General features: G+C 41.0%; 1 protein-coding gene across 1 annotated transcript in view; it reads right to left on the bottom strand.

The window, feature by feature from the left end:
• pde8b (phosphodiesterase 8B) overlaps nt 1–8,011 on the bottom strand; it is a gene marked incomplete at its 5' end in the record, with an annotated part of 39,929 nt that extends 31,918 nt beyond the window's left edge. The window contains one exon of the mRNA XM_083983044.1: nt 7,727–8,011. Coding sequence (XP_083839170.1) covers nt 7,727–8,011 — 285 coding nt within the window. The remainder of the gene's footprint in view (nt 1–7,726) is intronic.
• Between the last annotated feature and the right edge of the window lie 13,215 nt (nt 8,012–21,226).

Below are 21,226 nucleotides of genomic sequence, written 5' to 3'. Positions count from 1 at the left end.
CAGGCTCTCCTCTGAGCAGATTCCCAGACCATAACTGTGTAAGTTACAGGAAATCTTAAAATCTTTGTGTTTGGATTTGACTGAGTTGTGTTTTTACAGCAACTGTCAGCGATGCTGCTGGTGAGTGGGCTGAGTCAGTGAGCTGAACTACAATACAATACAGTACTTAACTTCACTAAGTTTTTTAAAGGGATAGTTCAACATTTTGGCAAATTGGCCCATTGCCATAATCCCTATGGTTTTAAGCAGTAGGTTTGTTACCTTTAATTGTCGGTGCAAGCTGTTTTTAGAACGGCGGCGCAGAGCCGTGAGCTGCTCAGAGTTACGCTACGGAGGCTAATGGGAGTTTCCCTCATCAAACTCATCAAATACACAATCCAACAACTCCAAAACGCTCTGGTGGACAAGTTGTGACCTGCACATTCACCACGCTATGAGATAATAACAGAACGTTACGAGACGGAGTTGTTTTAGAGGTAAATGCAGAGACTGCTTGCTGAAAAACTCATAACGTTGTGTTATTATCTCATAGCGTGGTGAATGTCCAGGTCACAACTTGTCCACCAGAGCGTTTTGGAGTTGTTGGATTGTGTTTTTGATGAGTTTGATGAGGGAAACCAAGAAATCCCATGAACCTCCGTAGCGTAGCTCTGAGCAGCTCGCTGCTCGGCTCCGCTGTTCTAAAAACAGCTTACACCGACAAATAAAGGTAACGAACCTACTGCTATGACCTTTAAGACCACCACAATGCACCTGACCCTTTTTTACCTCGAGCACCATCTCTTCACCTCACTCCCTCTGCATCAACTATCCGACTAACTGTCCACCACCTTGTTGCTTGAAAACTTCTGACTCCTCAAGCTCTTCTCGCCGTGGAGTCGCCGTCCTCGTTTCATCGTTTCAGCTCACTCTGTTGTCTCAGTTTGTTTTTGCGAAGCACTTCGTAATGTTAGCTTTGAAAGGTCCTCTATAAATAAACCCTGACTTACTCACTTACTTACTTACTTATTGGGGCCCAGGTACATCATGCCATTGCATATACTGTATACACATTGTTAGCTCGCAGATTAAACACTGCTTTCGTTATGGAGGCCTGATCCGGCCGTTTCACTGCATATGTAATAGCGCAGTTTATTCTCCAGAATGCAATAAACTTAACAAAGTTACGGGGTGTTTAACGTGTTCTTTTGAAGGTGTTTTTTCACTGTTTACGCTGATTGTAGATTATAAAGATGACTAGTTAGTTTACGTTATGGCTGGAGAACAGAAAGAGTTGTTTACGCTTGCGGGCCAGTGTCTAATCATTTTGAGTACAGTAAGTGACAAAGAGGGGCCCGACTCTCATCAAGACGTGACCTTGTGTGTGGCTCTTTGAAACTCAGCAGAGTGTTTAGAAATCAGAAATGATACAGTATGACGTTACTGTGGCCTTCAGAGCCGGGGTAAATCTTTTCTGGCCTATACATTATGTCACCTTCATCTGTATCTGGAACCAACAGGGGGAAATATTATTTGATTTATTTTGCGTAATGCCAGATAAACACCCAGCATGTCAGCTTTCATCGTCTTATATTACTCATCACGCCGTTAACGGCAGGCCTTGATGTTTACGTGAATCACAGTCCTTGCAACAAGGCCTCGGCTTATCTGCAACACCGGCGGCCTTCTGTAGAGCCTAGATGGACCTGAGGTCAGCCTCAGTCTGCACACTGCTACACTTATCTCCTTTCTTATCCATTACACATGATAAGCTCTCACTGATTAGCTGATATTTTGACGTGGAGTATAACTCTGTCATGTGAGCGAGCTTCTTGACTGCAGCCTTCATGTTGGGACGCTCATGCTTCCAATAGCAGCTGCGCACGTGGTTGAGGATTATTACCGTAGCTAATGTAACAGTAACTGATGATTTTGATATCCACTGTGTAAATAATTCAAGATTTTTTGTGCAGATAGGCTCCTATTCTAAACACCCTTTGTACGCCAAAATTAATGGGTACACAAGTGAGTTTATAAACCCACTCCTTTTACGCTGCTGGACGAGTTTGCAGGAGATGACACACACCACTACAGAGAGCAGTCACGCAGAGACACAGACGTCAGAGGGCTCAGTCTCAACAAAGTCATAGGTTGATGCTCCCGTAAAAAAAAGTGTTGTGTCAGAGCGTCTGTGGGAGACATTTCGATCAGTGATTATGTTTTTTTTTTTCTTATTTTAACTAATTTCAGAGCTGCAGCTCACTGAGCACAGTGTTTCTGACAAAAGCCAGATGTTTGCAGGCCTAAGTGTGTTTTTTTTTTTTTTTTTTTTTGAAGTGACCTGTCCAGTGAATTATACTCACTCTACGCTGGGATACACTGGCATGGAAAATAAACAGGTACTGTTAGGGGAGTTGCTTTCCTTCACTCACTTCTGAAGCCTTTTTGACTGAGGATCCAGGATAATCCTGGGAAAAAAATCTGCCTGATTATTTCAATATATATTTATGCAATTTGTTTCTGCTTGCTGTTCCACAACCTCCTTGCATGAGTCTGGTTTCCTGCAAAAAAAAAAAGTCTGCAGCATCAAAGACTGAAATCTCAATCATGACTTTTATGTGCACAACTCATAAAAGTTAATTAAGTCTCTTGTCCACAAACAACCTCCATCCCTGGTGTAACACTCATTACTCTGCACTACATTATGAAACTAAAAAAAAAGGAGCATGGAAGCATGACTGTGCATAATAAAAGTCCAGACTCTGCTCCGGTGAGATAACATGCATGTAAACACACACCTACGGGAACTTCTTCGCATGTAAACAGTTGTCCCAGTCCAACATCCAAACTATTTTCCACTTCACAGCCTGGACGACATTCCTGCTCTCACACACCCCCTTTTCCACCCGACTATGGCCAAACTGAGTCTCAGACAAAAAAAAATCTCAGACTCCATTTAAAACAATGTGCAGCCTCGGAGGTCAACGCTGAAATGATATAGACAGGGAAAATGTCTCATTAGAAAGGCCGCATGTCTCCACTGCTGCTCTCTAAAGCCACTTACATAGTATCTCAATGCATCCAAACCCACAAATTGGTCCCATGTACCTATTTATCCATTTCTTTTGTCAGACAAACAAAATAATGGTGACTGGACTACAGCTTTTGATCAAACAGCTATTTCTGTTGGATCCTGATGTAGTCTGAGAAAATACACATGAATAGTTTAGTGGCTCTGGAGTTCGGAGTCTCTGGACTGACAACACACACACAGCACTAAGCTTGAAGGTCAATGAAAACAACAGCTGCTAAAAAGGTGGCGGAAAAACAAGCAATGACCAATAACTTCAACAAGTTGTAACAACTGATCAATGGGAGAGTTTAAAGGAGTAGTTCAACATTTTGGCAAACTGGCCCATTGCCATAATCCGTATAGTCATAGCGGTAGGTTTGTTACCTTTAATTGTCGGTGCAAGCTATTTTTAGAACGGCGGAGCAGAGCCGCGAGCTGCTCAGAGCTACACTACAGAGGCTCATGAGATTTCTTGGTTTCCCTCATCAAACTCATCCAATACACAATCCAACAACTCCAAAACGCTCTGGTGGACAAGTTGTGACCTGCACGTTCACCACGCTATGAGATAATAATGGAACGTTACGAGACTGAGTCGTTTTTGAGGTTAATTCATGCAAAACCGCAGAGGTAACGAACCTTCTCCTAAAACTATAGGGATTATGGCAATGGGCCAATTTGCCAAAATGTTGAACTATCCCTTTAAGTACTATTAAACACTGTTATATCCTGCAGTATGCTCTAGCAAACAAAGGCCTGTTCAGGTGTGACTTGGTTGAGGTGTGGTCCGACCCCCTGCCCACCTCTGACTCGGCAGGAGTCAGGACTTTTTCAACGCTGACATTTAAAGTGATGCTCAGTCACAGAGGGGGATTAGAGGCAACAGAAGGATATTAACACTACAACTGAGTGGGACACACAGGTTTCTGAGCAGCAGACACATCACTTCTCCAACAAAATAAACTTGCAAAATAAGAAGAGATTCAACAGATTCTGGAAAGCAGTTTTTTCTTTTTTGGAAAACCTCAAGTGTGAAATCTTTGGTTAAGTGAGGTTAGACGTAATGGGGAAAAGAGTTCTCCGAGATGCCATGAGGAATATGTAACTGAATAACATGAAGCCCATTCGGCTCCGGTCTTGTTTTTTAAGACATCACAGAGGATGCGGGCTCTGCGCACACTACTCCACACTTTGGTGTATATATACACTCACATCATTGTAATGTGTAAACCAAAATTAAAACCTGGACGCCGGTTATGCAACAAGCACTGACGGATCTCAGATCAGAACAGATGTCTTTCTGTCTGAATTTATGTGCTCAAATTTATTCGCCAGTGTTTGTTTCCCTCCCTGTATCTGTTAAAAACTCAACTCTCGGTTACACTCGACTACTTTTGATTGACTGAATGTTTCTTGTCATCGTGGCGTTGGTGTTTCGCGCTGCCTTTTGTTCTTGCATCCTATCACCTGTTGCATTTTGTCACCCACACACTGCATTATTTTTTTGTTTGCTTATGATATTTAGTATTGTTTGAGTTAATTTGGTATTTATCAATGCTTTTATTTTGAAGGTGCTGGGTAGCTGGGGCGCACCGGCAAGAGAGGTGGCAAAGGGCCGTTGTTCTTTGTTTGTTTGTTTGCCAACGGAAAACAAACGCCTGGGCAATGGCCTCTGTTATTCCTGCATAAATTCACTCCCTAGGTGTCTCAGTGGCCGTTTGATTAGATTTTTCTTTATTATAGTTTTGATATTTTTGAGTTTTTTGATCATTGACATTGAGGACGAATAGCCACTACAATCCCTATCTGCAATACTGTACTTGCTGTTTGCAAAGATACATAAAGAAGAAAAATCCTCCTGGTCTGTGTTGAACTTACATGAGTGTTGTTCACTGAACTTTTGAGTGGATGCTGTTCAACGTGAGTGAGTCTGGCCCGCACACTTTCACATCTAATCAGGTTGTCATCCTGTCGTATAACCTGGCAGATGGAAGTTTTTTTCTGTGTGTGTGCACAAGAATTAGTCCAGATGTGGAAGTATAGCTGGCTGCATGTGGGCCATGCAGGCCCGGGCCGTAGAGGTAGAAGCAGGCACCTCCAAGGCCAGAAACCCAAGCATATGGTCCATGTATAGACCGGATTTATCTGCGTTCATGCTCCGCTCTGCTCTGTATGTTCTTATAAGTCAGTGTCTGTGCGCGAGGCCCTGGGGGGATCTCTGTACAGGCCACCAGCATCAGCTCCTTCACATGTGACTGTTGACACCCCTGCTGTACTGACCAGAGGGGTAAACAAATGACTTGTGTATATAAACATGCACGCACACACACATGCTCGTACACGCACGCACACACAAACACACACATGGGAGTGTGATCAACACCATGGCAGATTATCAAGATCCTGCAGGGGAAGGCAGATGGTTTTAATAATAAATGGTATCATTGATCCTTTCTCGGTCCTCAGAGGCAGAGGAGAGCTGAGGGAGAGCAAAGGAACAGCTGACAAACCAACACACACACACACACACACACACAAATACACCCAGTGCCACCCTAAACTCATGATACAAATCTATAAAAGGTATGAAAATGCTGGATGTAAATGTTACTAAGCTGATTTCAGCTGCTGATGAGAAGCATCCTGTTAGGATGACTAAATATTTTCACTCAGTCCACTGACTCACACTGAGCCAATTTCTCTCCATATTAGGACCAGACAAGACAAGTATATATAACAAATTAATGAAGAGTGAGAATTAAAGAGCATTGGGCCTCTGTAGGGGCTAAAGGTTAAGTAAAAAATCATAATAAATGCACTATATGTAAGAAATTAACATCTACAAATGACAAATAACCCCAGTTAGCTCCAAAAGTTCAAGTAACTGAGGTCAAATGGTACAAAAACAGGTTATAATAGTTATTAGATGTGTGCTTTATTTTTGTAAGACTGTCCAAATCTCTTGTAGGCACTGAATGGGTTAATCTATTCTGAGGGTCTGATGACACCATCATCTGCTGAACTACTTCTTATCAAAACACAGCTATATCCTCTGGGGTTCGATCATAAATATAAGGAAGTATCTGTTCACATGCTCCCTCATGAGAAGGATCCATCAGCAAGTGAAAACCAAGACACAATTAAAGTGACAAGACGTTGTGTACTCAACAACTCAACAAGTTTTAAACGCTGAGTGAGAAAGAGGCTTGTGTTTTAAAAGTAACTTATCAACTTGGTTCATCACATTAAGTGCATTTCCTATGTTAAATGTAATGTGCTATTACATAACAACTGATTGGCTAAATGTTTTTGTGTCAGAGTTCATTCCTCAAACTTTTCTTGCCATGAAGATTTTCACAGATTTTGAGACTTTTCATACCTACAATCAGTAACAGAGAGTGAGAGACTTTAACATATGGTTAAAAGCTCCAGAAGCACAGCAAACATTAATTTAAGTCCGGAGTCATCTCTGCTGATGGATGTAATGACCTGTTAACTTAATATTACCCATCTATTTTTCCTCTATGGCTTCATAATGAGGCTTATTTGTCATCTTTTAGCACTGAAGCAAACTTCAAGGCGCCATGTAAGATATACAGAAACAGTGGCAGAAGCCAGCGCCACAGTCAAAGCCTTAAACTCTGCACTGGAATTAGCACATTTGATGATCCTTTGACTTTTTGCCTCTTTGCTGAACTCGATCTGTGTGTCTTTTGTTGCTGAAGAACAAATCAATCAGATGTACATTTCTACTCATTTGACAGTTTATGCTGTTTCTTGGAAGCCCTCTCTGCCCTAAAGGCTGCAGGGGCTGTGCTTTGAGATCATAAACAATGGTCAGTAAACAAACTTTTGCTATAAAGACAGAGTATATAACTGCACTGGCACCACCTCTTGAGAGGGCTGTAGTGAGACAAATGTGTACAATGGGATTCTGGGAAAAAACTCCACCTGCTTCTCAGATTCTTAGGAAAGGAAGTGACTTAATTCCAGCAACACTTCAGTGTCAAAGTAGTGACACTTGAACATTTTACTTTTCCACTTAGTTAACATTTATAAACTGTATACAAAACACAACATTTAATCAGTGCTTTAATGTTTATTAATGTACCTGTCAGCAGCTCTAACTCTCATAAGTGCACTCTGATCCTGACAATACTATTAGAAGTTAATGATTGTGGACAAACAACTTGAAATATCCTTATCTGCTTCATTATAAATGTTCATATTGTGCCTGCAGATGCTGAGCAGGGGTCCAATAAGCTTAACTGCATGGTGTTTTATTGATAAATCACTGTATCAGACATACCTATCACATCAGATCCTCCACTCACCACACCACCAGTCATATCAGGCCATACATTAAATTAAATAACACTGCACTGTTGCTCACTAATGGCTGCGAGACTCACTGACTGAGAGCAGACTGAATGAACTATCACTGTACTGACCAACAGGCTCAGGCTATCCTCAGGTAATAAACAAATAAACAAACAAAGGAGGCCTCCAGTCCTCACGTGTGATTCTCACTCACGACCCAGGTGATGCTGCTGCTGCTGCATGTGCCAGCAGCCTTTAAACACCGTGTCTGCTTCGCTTCATTCAAACGCACCCTGCTCTGCTCTGCTCTTCTCTGCTCTTCTCTTGCTCTTCTCTTCTCTTCTCTTACTGTACCTTAACGCTGGTGTGGCTGGTCTGCGTCTCGGCCTCGATGCGGCTCTGTCCTCCGCTGTTCTCCTCCTTGCGATCCCGGTACGAGTTGTTGCGCGAGTGGCGGCTCTGGTAGGTGATGACGGAGGGGATGGTCTCGGCCGCATCGGTCTTGATGAAGAGTCCGTGCAGCGTGGCCGCGGTGCCCTGAGAGATGGTGGTGGTCTGGTGGGGGGAGTTGGATTCGTCTGAGTCTCGGCAGTAGATCACCCCGCTCTGAGAGACGTGGATACTGGGAGCGCAGCCCATAGCCTCCTACCTCTCCTCTCTCTACCTCAGCCTCTCAGCCTCAGCAGCGACGCGCCTCCGGAGTCAGATGGATCCCAGATAATAAACACCGACCGACGCTTTTGGGTACCACCACCACCTTCCTGTCGTCCGCCACAGCCGCAGCCACAGCCTGCATGCACACAGGCTGCTGGTTTCTCCGGGCATCGGCTGCGGGCTCAGATCGCTCTCTCCTCCACCACACACCTCCGTTTGGGCACATTAAAGTGTGTGTATGTATGTGTATGTGTGTGTGTGTGTGTGTGTGTGTGTGTGTGTGTGTGTGTGTGGAGGGGGGGGTGGGGGTGGGGTGGGAAACGTGAGGTGCAGATGATTGTTTAATTCATGCGTCCCCCCGTGGATCCGGTTCCTCCTTAAGCCTCCTCCGACCTCCGCTATTGTCGGATCTTGGACCTAGTCGTCGGCATCATATTTGAGGACAAACGGTGTTTTTTTTTTGTTTGTTTTGTTTTGTTTTTTCCAGGATGTAGCCTCGACCCGTGGCTTCGCTGCTCTGTATCAAAAGCGCGTCTATTAAAAATGAGCTGGACTAATGAATCAAATTAATAAATGGACTCAACCACCTGGCTGCTGCTGCTGCTGCTGCTGCTGCTGCTCCTCATCACCTCTTGCTTCATATCCGGCTTTGTGTTGTGTCTCCGCTCATCCTATGTGTGACCTGCTCGCATTTTAGGCCTGTTGTTGGAGAGAGAGAGGAGCTGGCTTTATGAAATCTCCTCTTGTGTCTCTACTTTAGTTATTCTGCTTGCCGATCATTGGCCACGGTCCATCTCCCCTCTCTCTCCCTCCCTCCCTTCCTCCCTCTCTCTCTTTACATCACATTGACATTATATCACTTGTGTCCCTCTCCCTCCATCATGACCCTCTAATCTCCCCAGGCTACCCAGTCCTGACTCTAGGGGTCAGTTAAGGGCCCTGCTGCATATGCTGAATTAGACATAATGCTTTCAAAGTAATGGAGGCTTGATGAAAAACCACTCACTGCTTATTTCTCACCCCCTCTTTGAGAGCATGTATTATTTAGAGACTTATATATCTTGAATTTGGCAGAAAAAATGATGACATAACTGTGTCCTGAGGGTCAAGAGCAGGATACAGGCTGACCTCTGACATCCGACCTTTCATAATGCTGTTATGCTGTAACAGAGAGCACCAAGCGTGTGAAGACAAAGGTTGCAATTATGATGGTTGTTTTTTATAATCGAATCAGTTAATTATCTATCTTTTGTTCTATAAAAAGCCCGTGCTGACAGCTTTCATTAGGTTGTTTAATATGACCAGTGGTTTAATATGAAAATTATAGGCACTTTATATATAGGCCTATATATAGAAAAGCAGCAAATGCTCACAACAACAAATTATGTTGGGTTTTTTTCTAGAAAAATGGCTTGTTATTCAAATAATGTTGGTTGCAAATGGACATAATTGTTCATTGTAACAATTGATCTTGATTTGTACTAATGCTGCAGGGTTTTAGTATTTGTAGCTAATGGATTTATAATGCTTTAGCTCTTCTTTACAATGGACACACTGGCACTGCCAGACTGAGACCTCCTTAGGTGTGGCACAGCGTGGCGGCTATTTGACCATCACTTCATCCAGTTTAGCCACATGCGCCACATACGTACATACACCATGGTCTGATATGACTTACCTCCTCTCTCTTCCCATCAGACAGATAACTTAAAGGCACAAGCTAGAAAAGAACTTCAATATGTATAAAGGAGTGAAAGCCAGACCAGGAGCTATAGTGTTAAGGGAAAAATAACTCCTGTCCTTTAAGCAGCGGTGCAAAGTACATTGCATTAAGCACTACTATCAGGTATCAATCTTACATACAGTCGTGGGCTACATGTCCTGTATCTGCTATACTTTTATACCTGTACTCCTCTAAACTTTACAAGGAAATATACTTTTCTCCACTATAATGATTTCACAGCCAAGCTACTAGCTTCTACTTTACAAACTATGCTTTTCCATATAAAAACAGCATAGGAAACTAACTCCATCTCAACCACCTATGACATCAAAATGCTGTGCACATACTTTTACTCATTAATTATCAATGATAATAGCCTACTCTAACAATGTGATTAAGGATGATATCAATGAATAGTATCAAAAATATTCAATATACTTCAATGCATTTTTTGCCTATAATGTAGGAATGTGGCATCCATGTACTCTCTATCAAAATAAAGGATATTAAATACTTCTGTTAAGTATAAACTATTGTTTGTGTGGTTGTTTTTTATGTCTTGGAGCAATGAGTACCATTCAACTTATTCAACATGCTATTAAATAATCTCCTGTTAAGACTGTAGACAGCCCCCTGGTGGCAGGCCTCACACTTTTCAACTAAAGTTTAAAAACTGTGGATTGCAGTATAGTAGCCTCAAACCAGCATATTCAAGCTCAAATATCCTCAGAAATCTCAGAGTTCACTGTCACCGCTGTCTCATTATTTCCACATCTTTCTATATATTTCAAGGCTGCAACACCATCTTGAATTTCAAAGCCTGGCAAACCACAGCAAGATGACACAACACCAGCTACACAGACAGTACACTGTATGATCACGCAATAACCTAGGCTGTAGTAATCCAACACTCACTGTTTAAGCACATGAAGGTTGTAGCCTATTTCTCACTCTAATAAAGGAGTCTCAAGGGGAAACCAGCAGGTAAAAACCCACCGCAGGAATAGTCTGACAAAATTAGCACTAGTATATAGAGGTATTGCTGGAGGTCAACTTTACTTATAGTTAGACTCTAAAATAATGTTTCCATGACACAGCCACACACATACTCACACACCATCGCCCACTTACTCTGCTTTGCATGCCCATCATTGCAGGCATGTGGAGCTGCAGTTGTTTGGCTCTGTGAGTGTTAACTTAATAATATCTGAACATGAACACATTGCAATGTTTTTTTTTTTATTGTAGCCTATAGTTTGTTTATTTTTCCTCCCCTTGACGCACAAAGCAACTGCAAAAAGTTATCTTACCTTTCTTGGCCCATTGGGAAGTCCCACAACAGCACTTTGCTCTGTTGACAGTCCACTCATGTCTTCAAGCCACGGTGTTTGTCCTTCAACGTGAAATCAAAATTATGTGAAACTCAGCCTAAGCCTGTGCTGTATACAATGTCCAAATACATATGTAACACTATATCCCGCGACCGTTCAAAGAAGCTGCCGAGTTTTTACGTGGGGTCCCACCACAGGTACCGACCGAGCGGATAGTTAAGTTGGTGTCGGCCCCTGAACTTCATAACCCCCCCTGGTCCGGGCTGCAGCACCGGAGGGCTCGGTGTCCGTGCGGCCCTAGTGTCCTCTCCACTCCAATTATCTGATACCTTATTGTTTTTGGCTGCACCATGTTTTCTTGACACTTACACCTTCTCCCCTAGCCTACCTGAAAGCTGTAGTCACTTAGTTACATTTTTAAAAGCTGTTTTGGACGTCATATGACGCATTGTCGTCGATACTCAGGCGTCGAAATTATTTCCACTTGTCAAAATATTCTTGTCGCTCAGGCGTATTAATTAATTCATTTTACTTTAAAGGTTACAATAGGCTATAGCTGTAGCCTATATTCTTCATTTTAAAATAATAAATAAATAAATACATACATAGGATAATATAAAAAGAAAACCTAAATTTGTACTACGGTAATAGTAAACATGTATTATATTAGGTTCCTAACTGTTTCAATGAAAACAGTTGTTTGTAGTCGCTCGTTAATGGCGTCATACCCCGCACGCGCATGCGTTGGCGTTGTATTTGGCGGCTAAAAGCTAAAGAAATGTTTGGTAAGCAAGTTTAGCCCTTCAAAGTCTTCCTGTATCCGGCAATCACCGACTTTTGATCTGTTTTATTGCTCTTATTTAAATCCCCATTTGTTTCATACGTGGAAGAGGTCATATTTGTGGATCTATTCGGCTAGCCTACTGTAAAGTAAAAGAAAAGAAAAACCTCCAGCTCCGAGATGTCAGGTGTTCACTGAATGAATGGGACAGGTGAATCGGGTACCCATGGTTTCTACTGTGGATTATTTGGCTGCCTAAAAACTTCCTGGACATTTGGATCATAATCAGGAAAACAATCAAAACAAAGGTAAGCAGACATAAGTTACATAGCCTACTACTTGTACTTAAAATACCTACAATTACTACTTTTACAAAGTAAAACAAACAAACAAAACCCTCAATATTTATACCAAAATAACAGCTTTGCAAACTCTATCAAGCAATATTAAGTTAATGTGATGTCCTGATGGTTCCTAATAACAGAGGTGGCTGGCTGGTCATGTAAATGTAAAGACTGACTACATGTTTTGTTTGGCTGTCAAACAGGGAAAATGTGTCAAATTGGTCTGTCAAAGTGTGTTTTCTATATTGTTAAGTATAGAAAACGTAAAACAAGGAACCTTTAACTGTTTTAGCCATGCTACGTGGCTCCAGGGATTTTAAAGCCAGTGGCCTGCTCTGCCCCCCTCCACTTCCAGACTGAAATATCTCAGCTATTGGATTGATCACCATGAAATCTTGAAGTGGCATTTATGTCCCCCTCAGGATGAACCAGAATTACTCTGATGATCGTTTGGGTTTTCATGTGACGCCATAGTTGTCTCGAAATTTCAGTTTGACCAGTAATATGATTTATGACAAAATTACAGGAATGTCCTCGAATACCCTTTGTGTCTAAAGCTAATTGGCAAGTTTTAGTATGCAAACCATTGAGATGGTTATAGTGGTTAACATTATGGGCCCAATACCTACACTAACAGTTTTAAAAAAAAAAAATAGTTTCTAGCATTATTATTACTACTATTTCTATTATGGCATTATCTTACATTTCTTGTACTAAAAAATATCCACTTGTTTCGTCTAAAAACAAATCACTTCATGTTTGGCTTGGACAGGAGGTAAAATTAAAAGGACCAATAACTCAGTTCATATAGGGAATCTGTTTTGAAACAGGCTTGAAAAATATTATCTGCTGTCCTAAACTCTTTTTTTCTCTTATTTTTTAGGTCCTTTCTGCTATTTGCTTTGCTGCAGGTTTAAGGTCAGTACTCAGCCTTTTTAAGTTTGGAGTATTGTTGGCCTCTTCATGGAGGTCAGAGGTTATGTTATTGACCGTCTCCAGAGTTTGTGAGCTGTGTGTGTGTGTTACCGATTGTTTTAACAGTGTGTTAAACAATCATGTCTCAGAACATTTATTTTCATTTCGCTCTTGTCCTGAGAAAAAGAAAAAGAAAACTCTGTGAAATCTGTGAAATAGCTTTGCATGCATGTTTATGTAATCTGAGAGTTTATCATGAAATGCTATTCCACGAAATATCCACAATTACTATAGAAACAAAGACAACATAGTATAATGTTATTTGTCGTTGTTACAGAGCTGTGCAGAGAATTCAGGGGACATTTTTCATGATTATTTTTCTTTTATTTGTTCTTTTAATCAGATGAGAATGTGTCTGTGTAACAAAGCTGACCAACAACAAAATAAATAGGTAAAAGGAAGTAACTCCTGCTGTTTCTTCGACTTGCCAGCAGATGGCATTAGAAGAACAGCAGGTGAGCTCAGCAGCTCCACAGCCTGAGCTCTAAGGTGGTCTTTCTTTCTTTCTTTCTTTCTTTCTTTCTTTCTTTCTTTCTTTCTTTCTTTCTTTCTTTCTTTCTTTCTTTCTTTCTTTTTAAATGTGCATTGATGAAAAAGTGTTGTTTCTTCTTCTTCTGGAAACAAAGGCATCAGATTGCAATCACAACAAAGAAAACTAATGTTGGTCAGTAATCAGACAACAGCTGAGTTTACGTATGAGATGACACATACCGGCATCATAGGAGACAGTAATATGTAAATTGCATCAAAGACCAAGCAGGTTGGTGGTAAATTGAACAAACAAATCAACAGGAAATACATAATCTCTGTATTAAAGGCAGATATTTTTCAGTGAAGTTGTTAAATAAATTCTTGGTATCTGTTTTATCAGATGTACAGATGTGTTAAAGAGACTTTCTCGGAAGATACAAAAACGCCTAAAGATGCTGAATATGCTTCTCATCCTGTTTACCAGAAAGCTGGATTTCATTCTCTTCTGCTCAACTTGCAAGATTGTGTAGCTTACCCTGTTATGACATAAGCAGGCCTTTGTTTCCCCTAAATCTGAATTATGCACGGCTGAACTGAATCCGTCTTATACACACACACACACACACACACACACACACACACACACACACATATGCATGCTACTGACTGCTTATGCTACACTCTGGTGCCTGAAGGAGGCTTTCTATTCTACACTTGCCTGTGTGCACATGTGTTCATCCATATACAGCACACATGAGTGCACATATACAGGAGGTTTAAGGTCATGAGTCCGTCGCTGACCTTCCAGGTGTGCATTAAAAAGCAGTCACATTACCGTTACAAAAGCACATGAGATCAAAGATTTACAGTTGAAACATAGCCCATATTTACGTCAATGAACGTCACTAAAGCACAATATAGAGTGAGATATTTAGTGCATGTCACATTGGGTCGCATCATGTTGTTGAGGTAGTTACGGAGGTCGTTCTGGGGCAAATTACCACATGCATTTATTCCGCCCTGATCCACCTGATGGATTGCAACAGGATACTTCACATTATGCACAGTTTTGCAGGGACAGCGGAGGGACAATAGGGGCCACTCAGTTCAGTTTTTCTTTTTCTCCTGGGGCCAAGTAGGAGGTTATGCAAAGCCAGACTCCCTGACTACTGTAATATTTACAGTCCATGACATTTTTTTATGTATTATCGGAATATAATTAGTGACAAAAAATGATGAAAAACACATCAAAGAGTCATGTTGCTCTACCGGAGGGGCTTATGTCTGACTGGTGTGGTTTATCCTGAAGCAGCCTCGCCCACTGATATCGCTCTGATGAGTAACCGCATGTCTGACAGATCAGAGACACAGTTCTGTGTTTTTACCGCTAAGATGTTTATGTTTATGAAGTTATTATTGATCATTATTAGATGACATGGGCAATTACTTTAGACCATTTATTGTTATTTATCACCCTTAAAATGTGTAATATGTAACATTTCCACAATAAAATGTTAGTTTATGTCAGACATATGATATATATAATCTTTTTCAGGTGTTGAACATTTCCAACATTTTTTAATTTGAAGATATAGGATTTTAATCAGTCAGTTATATTAAACTGAGGAAACATTAGAAAACAGATTGCCTCCCGGCCTCTCCAAGACACACATTAGCTGAATAGTGCTGGAGTGGAGAAACAAAGATTAATATAGGGTGAAACTGTTTCATCCAGTGTTTTGTATCAAATTTAACAACACGGTCCATTCCACGTGTTGTGGAAAGGAGGAGACGTCTGGATAATTTGACTGCAGGTAAAAACATCCTGGATGGAGGAAACAAGAAACATGAAAACATTGGTGAAATGTCAACAGCACAAAGCTCCAGGCTTCTTCACTCACCTTTCATTATCATAGGCAGTGGGAGATGTGTAAGAAAAAAAAACTCCTGAACAGTTGACATTGAAGGAACTGGGAAAAGTTGACGTTGGTGGTGGTAAGACAACAACTCTGTCTTTTTTTAATGTTTCACTGAGCGGTCTTTAAGCCTTTTAGCATGAAATTACATTCGGCAAACAAATGGCATTTATTCATGTAGGACATCCAATCGATTATAAATTCATTACACCCCTGAGCATAATTATTTGAAATTAATTAATTGCATATTTCCCCACTATGAGACTAGCAATCTCATTAGATTCTTGTGGCAACTCATAAACTTAACCATATGAGACTGTCCAAAGGTGATGGACACCTAGGAGATGATTAGTGAGTCTACTCCTCAATAATCGCACCAATATCTATCTATTTGTGCTATATGGTCTGTATTTTGACCTGGTCTCACCTGTGTGATGTATGATGTGCAACATTAAAGGGATAGTTCAACGTTTTGGCAAATTGGTCCATTGCCATAATCCCTATAGTTTTAGGAGTAGGTTCGTTACCTTTAATTGTTGGTGCAAGCTATTTTTAGAACGGCGGAGCAGAGCCGTGAGCTGCTCAGAGCTACACTACGAAGGCTATTGGGATTTCATTAAACTCTTCAAATACACAATCCAACAACTTCAAAACGCTCTCATGGACAAGTTGTGACCTGCACATTCACCACACTATGAGATAATAATGTAACGTTATGAGACGGAGTTGTTTTCAAGGTAAATTCATGCAGAACTGCTGATGTGCGTTTCCGTTGGGGGCAGTTTTTCATCAAGCAGTCTCTGCATTTGCCTCGAAAACAACTCTGTCTTGTAACGTTCTGTTATTATCTCATAGCGTGGTGAATGTGCAGGTCACAACTTGTCCACGAAAGCGTTTTGGAGTTGTTGGATTGTGTATTTGATGAGTTTGATGAGGGAAACCAAGAAATCCCATGAGCCTCTGTAGCGTAGCTCTGAGCAGCTCGCGGCTCTGCTCCGCCGTTCTAAAAAAAGCTTGCACCGACAAATAAAGATAACGAACCTCTACTCCTAAAACTATAGAGATTATGGCAATAGGCCAATTTGCCAAAACGTTGAACTATCCGTTAAGTTTAAAGATGTAAATTTGTTGTTTTTCCCCCCCCCTCACCCTCAACAAAGAACCAATAATCCTCTCTCATCCAGCAGCTAGATGAAGATCTCTCAGAGGTTGCTCGACATGTCAGGCATGTCAGGATAGATTGAGGGGGAGACGACACCGGAGCTCACCGGTAAGCTCCAAACGATATGATCGAACCTGGACCTGTTCACCGTCTCCAACCTCTCCCACGCCTTATATTAGTCTGAGCATCAAGATGTATCGACAGGAGGCTATCGGTAAGACGTGACAGTTTTATCCCCGTGATAAGAAATGCAATTTTCTTGTTAGCTACTGAAAATATGGAAAATATGGATTTAAATTTTCGTGTAATTTCCCCACTTTAGTGTGAGGGTTGTTTGTCAGTGTCAGGAGGGGGAGACAAGACGATCTCACAGTCGAGTCACAGCGTCTCAGTCACAGCGTTTGGCTCACGACCCTGCAGGGCAGCATGTTCAGAATTTATATCAGCCCGCTGTTATCTCTCCTCCTTGTTTATTTATTCCACTTTTTTTTAAATAAACTTTACACAATAATGCATTTCCATCTAAAAATGGTTAACAGACTCATAAATTCTTGTTGTTGTTGTTGTTGTTGTTGTTTTTAACTCATTTGTCGGGTTTTGGTCTCAAAAACACGTCAGATGGAGGAAACGTCAGATGGAGAAAAAACACTGGTGAAATGTCAGCAACACAAAGCTCCGGGCTTCTTCATTCACCTTTTATTATCAGACACAGGGGTCAGATGTAACGTCAACAGATGTGGGGAGGAGGTGAAGCAGGGGCTGAGATGCAAGATTTCCAGTTGAGGTAACTAATGAATCAATATACTCCGAGGCGATGTCTGTCAATTTAAGGATTAAAATGAGCACATATAGGTCGTCTGTGGAGCAGGTTATTATGACCCATTGTGATGTTTTGTTGTTAGGTGACATCTAACCTGTGGCCCAGTTCAGGGGCTACACCTTTTGTATTTGAAGACCTTAGTGCGTCACAATGGCACGACTTGGCTCCTTCAAAGCTCCATCCTGGGTGACGTGGCCCAACCTATCACAAGATTAACTGCACAACCGGTAATGCAAGCGAGCAGGACACAAGGATTACATGCTAAACGTAAGTATTCAGCCTCAGCTGTCACCAAAAGGTAACGGTGCAAATGTTGTCAAGGTTGCAAGGTCACAAGATCCAACGCTTTGCAACACAGTGGTATTGGCAGACTTAGTAGTTTAGTTTATTTAAAGTGTAAAATCACCATGGTGCTTCATGATACAATTTACAAAATCACAGTCAGATTACGGTAAATGATCAGAAAAATTACAAACCAAATAGACAAAAACATACAGAGGAAGACAGAGGAAAGAACAGGCAAAAGAACACACAAGGAGATACAGTAAATAGGGAAACTCAGATTTCGCCAAAACATTGAAAATTACAGTGGAAGTGGATTGTTTAATATGTAGAGGGAGGCTATTCCATAAATAAGGTGCACGGAAGATGCAGAATTTAGAGAGCGGAGAGGACGGGGCAGAATATAGGGTGTGAGTAGTTCAGGTAGGTATGATGGGGCCAGGCCATTCAATGCCTTATAGGTTCGGAGAAGGATCTTAAAATCAGCTCTGGCCTGGACAGGTAACCAGTGTACTAGAGATGCTGTAGGACAGGAGTTATATGACTGTATTTATGGGTTGTCATCTATCCATCCTTTTACTACGTATATTGCTTGTTTAGAGTCATTTGTGGGGACTGGTCGCCGGGAGGATATGGAGATAAACAACCTTACACATTAACATTCACACATATGGGCAATTTATAGTCCTCATTTACACCAATGTGCATGTATTTGAGTCTTGGGAGGAATAACCCAAAGAGAATCCACAGAGGCAACCTTGGCTCACCGTGTCCTTTTAAAAGCATTGGTTCCCAGGCCCTCCTCAGGGGGTCCACACAGCTTTGTCTGTTCTGGGGTTCTGAGGTTATTAAAGCTATATTTGTGCAAATTAAAGTTTAAAAATTCCAATAACACACCCGATTGGATAATCAAAATCATGTATAAACAAAGACAATGGGAACAGAAACCTAAAACGGCTTATTTTTGTAAATAAAAGTTTGTATCAAAGTGGGGGAATGGGTTGTGATGGCGGTGGGCTGGCTTGTCTTCAATACAAGCAGGGGAGGCTTCAAGGAAAAAAGGTTGGGAACCACTGCACTAAATGATGGAGACACAGCTTTGGTCATAATTACCACAAGAACTAGTGAAAAAAAAAGTTATGTAGTTTATATTGTGACAAATTCTTCCATCATCTATAACAAAGTAAAGGCACAGTTCAGCCATACAGAAACCATACAGAAAGTGGCGCCATATTGAGACGTGTTTATCCAAAAACGTGTAACCCATGCAGATGCGGATCCTTCCTCCTGCTATGGCAAAAGCATACTTTGCTTAAGTGGACGTTGATTATGAGCGAGGCCGCTCCTCCAAAAGATAATGTACATAACTTTCAGTGAGGGCACAAAGGGAGCATCTGACTTGATGGAGCCTAATGAAGCTTCATCTCCTGCACTTAATGGCCTCTGCTATTCAGCCCCGACCTCTCAGGGCTAAATAAAAAGCTCAAGTGACCAGCATCTTTGCAAATTCACTCACAGGCCAAATAAAACTCGCTACGCATGTTGCAACTAACAAGACAGGAAGTAGTTTTAATGGCTGTGTCTGTAAAGACATTTCAAAATACCTCAAAATAGGGCACATAATGAAAAGTGTGTTTTGATTTAAGCTATACGTTACTGATATTTGATTGTAGTGCAGAAATTGTACCGTAAAATGGACGTATTTGTAGTAATGGAAAACACTTTGGCCCTGAGTAATCAGCTTTCTGTCAGAGGCACCAGGCTGAACAGGCAGATAAAGACGATGACGTGTGCGATGTAACGTTAATAGAAATAAACAGTCTGACTCAGAGAAACATTATTGTTTTCAGAGGTGTGAGCTGTTTATGTATCAGGATTCATTCATTCACCAACTTCTGGTAAGATTTAGGAAAACAAAGATGCCATTTATTTGCAGAAATTCAAGAAATAGCAAAGATTAAATCTCTTTTTTGCCCAGATTTTCAAAGTCACAGGTGAGTTCGAAAACCCCAGAGAGGGTAAAACATCTTATGGGCAATTCAACATTAATATCAACATAATTCAGTACAAGATTTTTCTTTTATCAGGAGCTTTTGACCAAAAAAAAATGAATATAAAATATGGAGTATACCCTTTTATCTTTCAAATACTCACCACTATAGGCTTGAAAGGTTTGTAGCTGGGTGGTCAAAGGTCAAGGTCTCACTTTCAACTCAAGACTTCACACAGGATTTAACATAAATGGTTCATATTTATGTGTTTTAGTTGAAAAATGGTTCAAAATCTATTTTAACATGGCAAGATACTGTCAAAGAGATGAGCATGTTGTATTTTCAGTAAGTTTAAATCAAATGTTAATCTGTTAACCACCAAATTACATTGACATTTAATATGCTTAAATATTTCAATGGTAGATTCACATTTAACTTGAGTCTTCAGAGAAAAACTGTTAAAGACTCCGTTTAACTCTGAACAGGAGCTGAACTTTGGCTCAGTTCAAATATTCAACGTCAATTTAGAAAATATAATCACTGAAATTAGTTTTTATATTTAACAGCGACACTTGGGGGGACAAAGGAGTTTAACTGAAGTCATGTAATCTGTCCAAAAGAAGCTGCTGGAGGAGAAGTTCCTACATTTTCTCTCTCAATGAAATTTTTTTTTTCTCATTTCCTATTTGCCTTCTGGGGTTATGCAGATATTTTAATGGGTTTTCCAGACTCTGATTCATTAAGTCCATTATATATTTTTTTATATATATACACACATACATACACATACGCCGGGACACATAGCTTATCTTGGAGTCGCAAACATGTTGTTTTGTACCACTCAGCACCAAGAGTATGGATTACAGCAGGTCCCAATTTCTGCATTTGAATGGCTTGACCTTTTCCGGCAGCAGCCCGAGGCACCTGCAGACCCGAGGGGCTGAGCTCAGACAGGTGGAAGACGAGAACTCAGTGTCCTTGAGTTTCAAAAAGTCAGTGAATGCAACGTGAAACCTTCCAGCAACCAAGTATTTCGCTCGTTTCATTTGAATGTTGATTAGTTTCTCATGCCCACAAACAAGAAAATTATGTTCAACAGATGCTGACGTGTAGTTTTGAAAGGAGAACCAGATGTGTGACACAAACATAAACACTGTGTTTATTTTATGATGGGAAAAAAAATTACTTTTTATTGTTAGGCTATCTAGATTTAGGGCAGACGTTATTATTCATATTTTACATCAACCGCACAAAAGCACAAATGCATTTTTCGGGAAATTCCCTCGATTTCTCACCCCTCAAAAAAAAAAAGAAGAAAAGAAATAAAAGCCACAGCACACAGCTCCTACGTAGCTCTGGGGTTTGTCAGGACCGCGCCACACAAGGCAGGCGTGAAAGCAGCTT

This window comes from Trachurus trachurus (assembly GCF_905171665.1).
Source record: "Trachurus trachurus genome assembly, chromosome: 12".
Classification (NCBI taxonomy): domain Eukaryota; kingdom Metazoa; phylum Chordata; class Actinopteri; order Carangiformes; family Carangidae; genus Trachurus; species Trachurus trachurus.
This window is presented reverse-complemented; position numbering and strand designations above follow the sequence as displayed.